This window comes from Theropithecus gelada, chromosome 5 (genome assembly GCF_003255815.1).
Source record: "Theropithecus gelada isolate Dixy chromosome 5, Tgel_1.0, whole genome shotgun sequence".
Taxonomy (NCBI): Eukaryota; Metazoa; Chordata; class Mammalia; order Primates; family Cercopithecidae; genus Theropithecus; species Theropithecus gelada.
In genome coordinates this window covers 158,508,276-158,520,654 of record NC_037672.1, presented here as the reverse complement: position 1 = coordinate 158,520,654, position 12,379 = coordinate 158,508,276, and the positions used below count along the sequence as shown (strand labels likewise).

General features: G+C 35.3%; 1 protein-coding gene across 1 annotated transcript in view; it reads left to right on the top strand.

Moving 5' to 3' along the window:
* Positions 1 to 12,379, top strand: part of FSTL5 (follistatin like 5) — a 268,181-nt gene that overhangs the window by 56,410 nt on the left and 199,392 nt on the right. Inside the window, exon 3 of the mRNA XM_025385806.1 lies at positions 9,696 to 9,816. Within this exon, the coding sequence (XP_025241591.1) occupies positions 9,747 to 9,816 (70 nt within the window). The 5' untranslated portion in view covers positions 9,696 to 9,746. The remainder of the gene's footprint in view (positions 1 to 9,695; positions 9,817 to 12,379) is intronic.

Sequence of the window (12,379 nt, the reverse complement as noted above, 5' to 3'; positions counted from 1 at the left end):
ATCTACCCACCGAGGCCTCCCTAAGTGCTGGGATTACAGCCATGAGCTACTGTGCCCAGACAACATGTTGATTTTTATCAATTGAAGTTGTGTTGAAATTTTGGATTAATTTAGTAATAATTGATACCTTTAAAATATTGAGTTCTAGTCATGTTTTCCACTGAGTAAGATATTCTTTAATACCTTTCAATAAACTATTATCATGTTCTCAATGAATATTGTTCATGTTGTATGTTGTATTTGTGAACTTTTTGTGATTTCATAGCAATTGTTACAAATCCTACTATTCTCATTTTGCCTACTCTACTTTCCTTTACCTTCTCCACGCTAGAATTTGAGGGACACCTCTTACCCAGTTTGTGTAGCTTTTCATAACCTATGAGCACTCCATAACCTATTGCACTGGGTCTACATATTGTACAAGTGTCTACTCAGGACAACTGCCATAGGCTTCTTCTGCTTGTCTTCTTTTTATTCTAACAAGAGAAATACCTGCAGGTCATTTTACTCCATTCAAAACTCTTTCAAGAGTGACTGTAGAAACTTCTATATTTCTAGGACCCTTTTACTTTTAACAAATTACATTGTATTCCAAACCGCATTTATAAGACTTCATGAAACTTGACAACCATTTAGAACTTGTAGGTGTTTTCATTAAAGTTTCCCCTTTCCCTGATTATTCTGAGAGGTAGTTATTCCTAAATTATTATACTAACAGTAAGGAATTCTGAAAACTGTGGTCAAGAAGAGAACATATCAATTAATTTGAAGATATTAGAACCTTTTTGCAGGATTATTTTCTTAAGTTTAAAAAATAAAATTAATTATTTTACATTTATTATCTAATAATATTTTTACACAAAGTTCTCATCATTTTGGTTTTGCTTTTCATACCAGAGAATGCAGCTGTTTTATTTTCATTTACTTAATAATTTTAAGCAATAGTTTCAATCCATGTTGGTTGACATTTCTTTTCTATTGCATCTTTTTAAATTGATTCATGAAACAATTTACTTTAAGGAAAGGAGTTTTTAAAATGATGTATTTACCAAATTAAATGTATTTTATTTATTATATCACAGTGTTGTTTACTGATTCTATGTTAAGCATGTTAGTAAATAGGTTACTGAGAAAAATCCGTAGTTTCTAGAAAATCTTATCTACTGTGAGATAATACTACACTAGTCAATCTCAATATGTAGAAGTTTGCTTAAATTTATTTTATTGTTATTTTATGAAAATACATTTTGTTTACATAAAAAGCTAGGAAAATAGCTTTTACAGTATTGCAAAGTAAACGCATGTACTAGAAAACTCAGAATTTGAAACGAAGTTACTTTAATGTCAGTGTATATCAAAATATGTATTTTATACAGAAAACTGTATTTAAAGTGCAAATAATATTGGTAGCATACAATTTAGAACTATAAGGAGGAACATAATATGAAAAAGAAAGTGGGCTAACATTTAAAATTTACCATTTTATAACAGATGAAACATCTTTTAGATTGAAGCAATCTAAACAATATGATTAAAAACATGTGGTTAAATACAGGCCTGAAATTCAGCTGTTATGTATTGATATAATCAATACCTGGTTTTTACTGCCTTGTACATTCTGATTAACCAGTGCTCATCATCTATAGGTTGTTAAATGTTTTGTTATTCTTACATAATTGATTATAATCAATTGGTAGTCACTATAAAAATTTTCACAATTTTACATACGTGCTACAGGTGTTCTTTTTTCCAAAGTTCCCATTTACACTACCTTGAAAAGTATATAAGCAATCAACTCAACAAAATAAATGATTTTGTGTTTTTTTTCCTATAAACTCTTTCCAGACATCAATGCCTTAAGGCAACTCTGTAATGGTGTAGAAGCTCATAAAGATTTAATCGCTGAGGAAATATTTATGGAGTGTCTATTGGCAGTCAGATTATAAAGGTGTAACAAGGGTTCGGAATAAGTGGAAGATTTTGTCCCTGAATTCACGTTGTCTGTTCTAAGGCTATAACTCTCAACTATGGCTGAGCCTCCACATCACACATTTGTTTTGATCTATTTAAGATTAGAAAACTGCTGAGAAAATAAAAAGATCAGAAATGCTGTATCAGAATGGAGGTAAAGAGTAGGTTTGATATGTCTTTATACATGTAACAAAACTCAAAGTACAAATTTGAGGCTTGGCTAAAGTTAATGGAGAATCTAAAAAAAGAGAATGTGTTAAGAATTATATAAAAAGAACAGCTAAATTCTTCAGTCTGTTTGGATGCTAATATGAGACCCCTCACCTTGTTTGGTGACCACAACTGAGTTATTCAACAGCAGTATATTTTAGTTTTCTTATCTGCAAAATGGGATTAATAATGGGGCCTTTTTGACAAAGTTGTTTAAATGATAAAATTTCATGTTTCGTTTAAATTCTTCAGCATAGCACTCGACATATTTACATGCTCAATAAATATTTACTATTCATTTTAAATAGACTGAAATATGGTGTTTTATCTTAAATATATTGAAAAGATCTACGCTTTATTCAAACTGATAAGAGGATATTAGTTAAAGTCTAGCTCATTCAAAAAGCTGCCTGAAAAGGTGTTTATAAAATTGTGTATTCAAGAAAATTTTGGCTGGAATATTTTAATTCCATTTAGAGGAAAGAGATAAAAATATGAACAAACAAATATAGCTTAGAAATGGTCATGGTAATTTAGATATGCTGTTTTAGAAAGAAGAGCAGTGTAACTAAAAGAGATTTGGTGTTATGGAATAACACAGATTTCAATAAAACACCTTGAAAGTTGTAGTCTTGGATAATTTTTACATCATTGGGTGAAGGAATCTAGATTATACTAGAAAGGGAAAGACTGTACTCTCTAGGTAGCTCTATAGGACATACGGGAAAGTTGTTTATTTCAGGTTTTCAATAAATTTTAAAAGAATTATCTGAAAATACACATTAAAATATTAATATACAGTTTGGCATATTTGAACATAAACATAATCACAAATACCATCCACATATATTCAGAGTTTTCACTATTGTTTTAAATTATTCTTCTCCAGTGAACTAATTCTTTGTTGTGATCCAGTCTCCATGATATTTTCTGGTTGTAATGAGTTTTACACTTTCTTGCCCTGCATTTATGTCTATGTTATGCAGACTAGATATCTTGCTATTATATTTCTAGTCATCAATAATTATTTTTTTGCTCAAAATCTTTCTAAAAATACTCGACTCTAATCTTTCTCAACTAATTTATACGAAAGTCTGGCATTCCCCCATTATACTCTACAACATGTCAAATATCTGCTTACTGTTCACGTGGGGTACAGTCTTTTGTCTTTTCATTTAGCATTTCAGTTCCCTAACAGTGTTCTGTCTGTATGACCCCTGTTTTTAATGGTAGCCTGTGGTGAAAGCTGGAGTTATATTGTGAAATTTGTATCAATAGTTACTTTTTGTGGAGGTTCAAGCTCCAAATCCTCTCCGATTGTGTAGCTCATAAGGCTTTCCCTCATTAAATCAGTGAGAGGAGCAACATGACAGTTTCCTCTGGGAGTTGTAGAAATGTGGTATGATTGATCTTATATAATATGATATTGAGGATTTATATTTTATTGAGAGTTATGAAGGTTTATTCAGTTAAACCATATGACAGCCAGAGTGTACAATATGTTTCCCCTTCCCTCCTTTTCCTCCCCTTCTGCCTCCCCTCTCCTCATCCCTTCTTCTTTGACTCCTCCTCCTCCTTCTCCTCTTCTCCCGTTTATCTTTCTCTCTTTCTCTTCTCTGATCTTTTTTTCCTTGTCAGAAGATTTTTATCATTTTCAAGGCCAGATTCAGTAGCTCCATAATCATTTTCTTGTTTTCAATAAATCTGTAGTGTGTGTCAGTTTGAGGGAAGCTATTTTTAACAGAAATTCACCTAGCATAAATATAGGTAAACTCAGAAATTATATCAGATATGGTTTTGGAGTACTATCATGTGAACTTTGGTAAGTCAGTGGATACTATCATATTTTAAAGATATAAATATTTTTTAAAAATCACATTTCAGAGGGAAAACAGTTTCTTTACCAAAAGATACTGACACAATTAGTTACATTTTACAAAAATGAAGTGAAGATAAATGCTCACTTTTTATTGATAAATATTGTATATAACATTTAAAACTGAGCAACACATTAAAAATTTAGAAATAAACATGAAAAATTCTAAATCCAAAATTAAAATTGGGAAGAGGCAATGAACAAAAAACTCTTAGAAAGTAAATCCTCAGAGTAAATATCTGGGAAAAAAATCTTTAAGACTATTTACAGTAAAGTATATTCAAAATTTGCCAATCACATCTTAAAAAGCTGGAGAGGATGTGGAGAAATAGGAACGCTTTTACACTGTTGGTGGGAATGTAAATTAGTTCAACCATTGTGGAAGACAGTGTGGTGATTCCTCAAGGATCGAGAATGAGAAATACCATTTGACCCAGCAATGCCATTACTGGGTATATACCCAAAGGATTATAAATCATGCTACTATAAAGACACGTGCTCACGTATGTTTATTGCGGCACTATTCACAATAGCAAAGGCTTGGAACCAACCCAAATGCCCATCATTGATAGACTGGATAAAGAAAAGTGGCACATATACGCCATGGAATACTGTGCAGCCATAAAAAAGAAAGAGTTCATGTCCTTTGCAGGGACATGGATGCAGCTGGAAACCATCATTTTCAGCAAACAAACACAAGAACAGAGAACCAAACACCGCATGTTCTCACTCATAAGTGGGAGCTGAACAATAAAACACATGGACACAGGGTGGGGAACATCACACATTGGGGTCTGTCGGGGATTGGAGGTCTAGGGGAGGGATAGCATTAGGAGAAACACCTAATGTAGATGACGGGTTGATGTGTGCAGCAAACCACCATGGCACTATATACCTATGTAACAAATCTGCACATTCTGCATGGTATGTATCCCAGAACTTAAAGCATAATAATAATAATAATAATGATAATAAAAAGAATTTTCTGTACCAGCACCTCATATCCTCATTCTCTGCAGCTGAGAAAAGGGGTTGAATACAGGGGTTGACATGTTTTACAATGTTGCCTTTTGACTCAAACTTCAGCGTATCTACCCAGCCTTTCTTCTATGGGCACATGCACTCTCACTACATTTCCAGCCTTTTTTCTTCAAATCTGGTAGTATATTTTACCTTTTTTGTTTTGAGCATTTTTTTCTCAAATTTCCTCTTTGTTCTCTCTTCCTGTTTTTATCCCCGAGTTCAACTTATGATTGACAAGGAAGGCAGTGTGTTGTGGGAGCATGAAACACAGACTCTGGAGTAAGCCTACCTGGTTTCCAATCCTAGCTCTGCTAATTAGAGGCCAAGCGGAACTAGTAGCTTACTTGACATCTTAGCATCCCTGGCTATAAAGTGGGAGAAGATTACTAGATCTTATTTTATAGGTTTAATATACAGATGAAATGTGTCCATTTTTGTGAAGTGTTTACAGTAATGTCTGGCATACTGATAACTGCTTTATAAATAAAGATTAAATGCATTGAGTTTTGTCTCGATAATTTGTGGTTAACTAGCTTTCTGTTGCTGATAGCAATGTTTTGGAATGCAAAAGTGTTTCTTCTTCATATAAATACGTCAATTATTCTTTCTTTTTTGATTTCTAATTTTTTTCATACTCAGTGAAGATTTCATTAACTAAGAATATATATAGTTTTATTATGGCGTGGTTTTTTTTGTATTTAAGTATTTCATATAGATTTTATTTTAACAACAGCTTTACCCTGCTATTCTCCACAAACCATAAAATTAACCCATTCAAAGTGTGCAATTCAGTGCTTTCTACTATATTAGCAAAATTGTGCAGCCATCATGGCTGTCAAAGTTTAGAATATTTTCATCCCTCCAAAAAGGACTTCAGACTTATTAGCAGGTATTCCCCCTCCCCCATCCCCTCAGTCCCTGGTTACCACAAATCTGTATTCTATGTCTATGGATGTGGTCATTCAGGACATGTCATATAATCAGACTCAGACAATTTGTGGCTTTTTGTGTCTGGCTTCTTTCACTTAGAATATTAATTTCAAGATTCATACAAAGGCCCTAAGGCTGAAAAGAAAGGTTTATTCATGTTGCAGTATATATCAGTACTTTATTCCTTTTTATTGTCAAATAATCTATACTCCATTGTATAGATATACTACATTTTATTTATCCATTCATCCATTGATAGACATTTGGGTTGTTTTCACTTTTTGCCTTTTATGAGTAATATAGCTATGCACATTTGCATACAGAAAGTATCAGACATGTTTTCAGTTCTTTTGGGTATGTACATAGGAATGAATTGCTAGTCCTAGGTAACTTAGTTTAGCTTTTTGAGGAGTGGCCAAACTGTTATCCAAAGCAGAGGCACCATTTAATATTCTCACTAGCAATGTGTGAAGGTTCCAAATTTTCCACATCCTCTCCAACATCTGCAATTGTCTCTTTTTTATTTTAACCAATGTAGAGCATATGAAGTAGTATCTCACTGAGGTTTTTATTTGCATATCCTTAGTGACTAGTAATGCTGAACGTGCTTTCATGTGCTTATTGTTCATTTGTAAATCTTTTGAGAAATGTTCGTTTGAATCCTCTGCCTGTTATTTTAACTAGACTATTTGTTTTATTTTGTTTTGTTTTGAGACAGAGTTTAACTCTGTCACCCAGGCTGGAGTGCAGTGGAACGATTTCAGCTCACTGCAACCTCTACCTCTTGGGTTCAAGCAATTCTTGTGCCTCAACCTGCTGAGTAGCTGGGATTATAGGCATGTGCCACCATGCACAGCTAATTTTTGTATTTTTAGTAGAGACGGGGTTTCCCCATGTTGGCTGGCTGGTCTCGAACTCCTGACCTCAGGTGATCTGCCTGCCTTGGCCCCCCAAAGTGTTGGGATTACAGGTGTGAGCTACCATGCCAAGCCTATTTGCTTTTTGATTGTTGAATTGTAATTACTCTTTATATATTCTGAATAGAAGATCCTTATCAGATAAATTTTCTTCAAATATTTCCTCTTTTCTACAGGGTATCTCTTTACTTTCTTGATGTCTTTTGAGCAGCAAAAATTTTTAATTTTTGTAAAGCTGAATTTACCTATTTTTCTTTGGTATGTTGTGTGTGGCTGTTGAGATTCACTCTTAGTGGTGAGCTAACTATTGAACAGGGATTTAATTAAATGCCTTGCATCAGTAAGTCTCCCAGGCTTTGCTGAGGTTCTCTATCTCTGTTTTGTGTTACAATATGAGTGTTCCTATATAGTTCACGACTCTGTCTTAGCCTCCAATTTCTGCTTGTGTAGAGCCTTATGTGCAGCTAGAGATGAGAGAATAGGGATTCACACGTCTCTGCTGAGCATGCACACAGTCCTGCACATTTGTGTGGCCTTGTAGACTCCTAGGAATTTGTGGAACTCTACAAATTTCCCTGCGGAGAGTCCGTTCCTCAGGTTTATCTTGTAATGTTTATTTAGTCAAACACTACTGTTATCTACAACTAGTATCTCTGTTGCAGAAAGTTGTAATGTTAAACAACTGCTGTTGTTTCCTTTCAATAAAGACTTTAGGGGGCAGGTGTGGTGGCTGATGCCTGTAATCCCAGCACTTTGGGTGGCTGAAGCAGGAGTTCAAGACCAGCCTGGCCAACATAGTGAAAACCGAGTGTCTCTACTAAAAATACAAAAATTAGCTGGGCGCAGTGGCTCACTCCTGGAATCTCAGCAATTTGGGAGGCTGAGGCAGCTGAATCACCTGAGGTCAGGAGTTCGAGACCAGCCTGGCTAACATGGTGAAGCCCTGTTTCTACTAAAAATACAAAAAATTAGCCAGGCGTGGTGGCACGCACCTGTGGCGCCTGTAATCCCAGCTACTCGGGAGGCTGAGGCAGGAGAATCGCTGGAACCCGGGAAGCAGAGGTGGCAGTGAGATGAGATCATGCCATTGCACTCCACCTTGGGCAACGAAAGCGAAACTCCATCTCAAAACAAAACCAAAAACTAACCGGGTGTGATGGCGTGACCCTGTGCTCCCAGCTACTCGGGTGGCTGAGGCAGGAGAATTGATTGAACCCGGGAGGCACAGATTGCAGTGAGCTGAGATCATGCCACTGCACTGCAGAGCCTGGAAACCCTGTCACACACACACACACACACACACACACACACACACACACACAGACATTAGGGATAGGGATGGGACTCTTTACACAGAGTGAGCTTTAAGCGTTGCTCAAAGCTCAAATAAAAAGAAGTCATGAAAATGTACATTTTTGAGGAGCTGCTAATCTATCCAACAGGTACAATTCTCTCAGGATGAGGTCTTGGAGGAGCTTCTGACTTGCTCTTTCCCTTCCAATGTCTTCTAGGATGATGATTTTCATAGCTGGCATAATTTCAGGGAGCCTAGTTCAAGGCCACCATGCGGCTGTGGAGAGGTGTTGAGGAAGTAAAGTTAAAATGCCACATAAATTTTGCCATTCTTATTAGGAGCCAGCCACTTTTTGAATAAATACTCTATGGGCTATTGTGAGCCTTTCGCTATTTCCAGAATTCTGAAAAAAAAAAAAAAAAAAAGATTTTGGCAATTTTTGCCAGAATAATCATTATTGTAATGGAAGAGAAAATTTTCTGATCTTTGCTGTTCTGGAGGTGCTTCATGGATTTGATTTTAACAGTGCAAGTTTATTTCCTTTCTTTTTTTTTTCAAAATGGTTATGCATTTACCTCCATTATTTTGAAGTGGTATGGTTATTTTATGCAAATGTGTTGATGGTATCTGGGCTTGGAAAATAAATGCTATTCTATGTTATGTCTATAAATGTTATCACCGAGATCACACTGCTTTAATAATTATTTTTATTGGTAAATATATAATTAAGTAATATAGAAGTAGTAGATAACTACAAGGGTGAAGAATGCAGTTAACAGGCATTTGTTTTAGCCATTCATAAGAAGAAAACACCTTATAGCTGTGCTAATCTTTTTAAAAATTTTTTTAATTTGTAATTATTTATTTATTTAGAGACAGAGTCTCACTCTGTCGCCCAGGCTGGATTGCCGTGGCACGTTCTCAGGTCACTGCAACCTCTGCCTCCCAGGTTCAAGCAATTTTCCTGTCTCAGCTTCCTGAGTAACTGTGACTACAGGTGTGTGCCACCACACACAGCCAATTTACGTATTTTTAGTACGTAAATTTCATTGTGTGGGCCAGGCTGGTCTTGAACTCCTGACATCAAGTGATCCACCTGCCTTGGCCTCTCAAAGTGCTGGGATTACAGGGGTGAGGCCACTGTGCCTGGCTGGCCTGTATTAATCTTGAACATGGGAACTAAATTAGAACACATATGTGGAAACTAACTTACTTTATATATTAAACACACATTTCAAATAAATATTTAAAAGCTATATTTATGAGTTGAGATGAGGCTTTTTAAACAAAACATATTGTTAGAAAATTATAATTACAGATCCTTTACACTTATACACCCAACAATGCTCATTTTGATAATTTTAAAACAATATTTGAGTCTATTTGTTTTGCACCTGAATACGCCTTTTAAAAAATGAAATTGTTGCAATTAATTCAAAATGCAAACACCTTGTTTTATTTTATTTTTTAATAGGATTTTGGAGATGATGGGTCCTTGTACATTACCAAGGTGACCACAACTCACATGGGCAATTACACCTGCTATGCAGATGGCTATGAACAAGTCTATCAGACTCACATCTTCCAAGTGAACGGTAAGAAATGATTTTGTTACCCTGACTATTCAAAGAATACCATAGTTTACTAGGAAGGGAAGCCTTCTATTTTTTTAATTTTGCAAGGTACTAATAATATTTCAAGTTTTGAGACTCAATTGATAATGTAAAAGTTTTTTAAGTAAAAAAAAAAAAAAAAAAAAAGGTTTCCAAGTGAATAAGCACTATAAATTAGTCCTATTTTTGTTATCATAAAATGTTAAAGTAACTCATTTTAATTGGAAAATTAGAACACAAGAAATTTACATTATTTTTTAGTTTAGAATATTAACAACTAGGCAAGCATAAATTTTTAGAAACAAAAATTTTAAATAGATCATCTCTTTAATTGATTGCATTAATGATATAGATTACTATTATTCATGTATAGCAAATGTTATACTCTTGATGGTTAATTTACTGGCTGTCTATGAATGTGGACCAGGTGGGCTGATATCACTCCTACAATCAGAGCTTTTCTTTTTTTCTTTATTTCTGATTTAATTTAAATTGTAGTTATTCACTAGCATTAATACAGGATTGCATATGTGACTTATTAGTAAACATTTCATTTCCATAATTTATTGTAATATATATGTTAATATACTCTATGATTTATAAAAAGGAGGCAGAAACTTACTTGGCTTTCTGTAGGAAAAGCAAGATGGCTAGTGTGATGAGCATGAATTTAGAGGAGAGTGGCAGATAATGAGCTTGTAGAGGTAGCCTTGGGGCAGATCACATGGATCCCTGTGGACCTAGGTAAATATTTGGATTTCCATTCTAAATATAAGGGGAAGCTATCGAAGTGTTTAGTATATGGAGTAGCACATTCTGATTTTTTTAAAAAACAAATGAATAGTTTAAAGACTATTTTAGTGTCCAAGTAAGAGATAATGGTAGCTTAAAATATAGTCTTAATGGTGGAGTTATAAAGAAGTGGTCACATTTGGAATATATAGAAGTACTTCTGTGAGTATCACTGAGGAATAGCATGTGAGTGCGAGAGTTAAAAAATGATCTTAAGGAATCTGAAGGAAACAGTTAAGTATATGGGTGTGCCATTTACTGCTTTGAAGAAGGAACACATTTTGGGATTGGGTGAGATTAAATTTTAGGATAACTTAAATATAATTATCGATGGAAATGTCAAGTATTCAATTGAGGAACATGAAAGCCCAAAGTTGTATGTTCAGGTAATATCAATATGTATAAATTGCAGTTAAAGTCATAAATCTGAGCTTAATTAGGTCACGTTAGAAATAAGTATAGATGGATATGAAGTCAGAGGATTGAGCCGTGGATCTGAGGTTAACAAGTGGAGAAGACTGAAAAGGAGAACCCTGTGATGAGAAGTACGTGTACCGGAAATCAATTAACAAAATGTTCCAAAAAGTTTGAACATATTGGGCAATCTAACTATTGTTGACACTCCAAAGGAGCAGATCTAGTTCTTGGTTTCTGGTGAAAATATAGTTGGCATCTAGACATAATCAAATCTTTGAACCCAACTTTCCATGAAACCAGGGAAGAAAGCAGGCAAGACGCAAAGTTGATTCATGCTGTTCCCAGTGGCCTCAGATGTTTGGAGATGGACTTTCATATATATAGTAATTATACCTGCTGATACACAATCTTGAGGGAGTAGGACAAGTGTGTGCTGAGGATGCTCCTCCCTCTATGTAAATGCTGCATTCATGGGGAAATTGTTCTTGCACATCTGGCCCTCACTTTCTATTTTGTGGCGAATGCTTACTGACTGTTCGCCTATTCAACAAGATTAGTGTCCTGCCCTTTATTTTTATTTTTTTCAACATTAGAGAGAGAGAGTCTCCAATTTTGTTTTTGGCTAACAATTAATTCTGTCTTTTATCTCTTATCCTCACTCCCAGTCCTAGTTCTTTCATGTAAGAGTTCCTAGTAGTTTTTAGAGTGTATGGTTCATGTTCCCCACCTGCATCAGAATTGTATAAAAGAAAAGATCACAAGTGCAGAACCCTGGCCTTCACCAGCACTCTCAGGAAGTCTGATTTGAAATCTGCATTTTGAAAAGCGTCTCAGGAAATTATGATACGTGGTAAAGTGTGACAACTATTCTAAACGGCTGCTCTTTAGGAGCTGCTGCTCCTCATTCATGTCTGATGTAGGTTTCTTACATAACTTACTCATTTGCCATGCCCCAGCTGAGAAACCCACGGAGGAGACTTTGAGCCAAACTGTGGGCTTTCATGTTGCAAGGTTGCACTGAGCAGCACTGGTGAAGGGCAGCTTCCCTATTTCATCCCCTCCCGTGAATGAACTGCTTACTCTCTGATCTCAGGTTTTTCTGAAGACGGAATATGGGAATAAAGAAATAATCAGGTCTCAGAAACAGAGTGCTCCCCATCAGCCTTAGCATTATGAATTAATGAAAAGGAATTCAATATTAGCAGTGATTTCTTGTGCTGAACTCCAATGCTTTTCCTTTTCGAGGTACAAGGGTCCCTGAACCAATATCCCACAGGGAGCAAAACCAGTTTCTTTCCACTACGTCCCATAACATTTAAACTGCTCTGACTTTCTT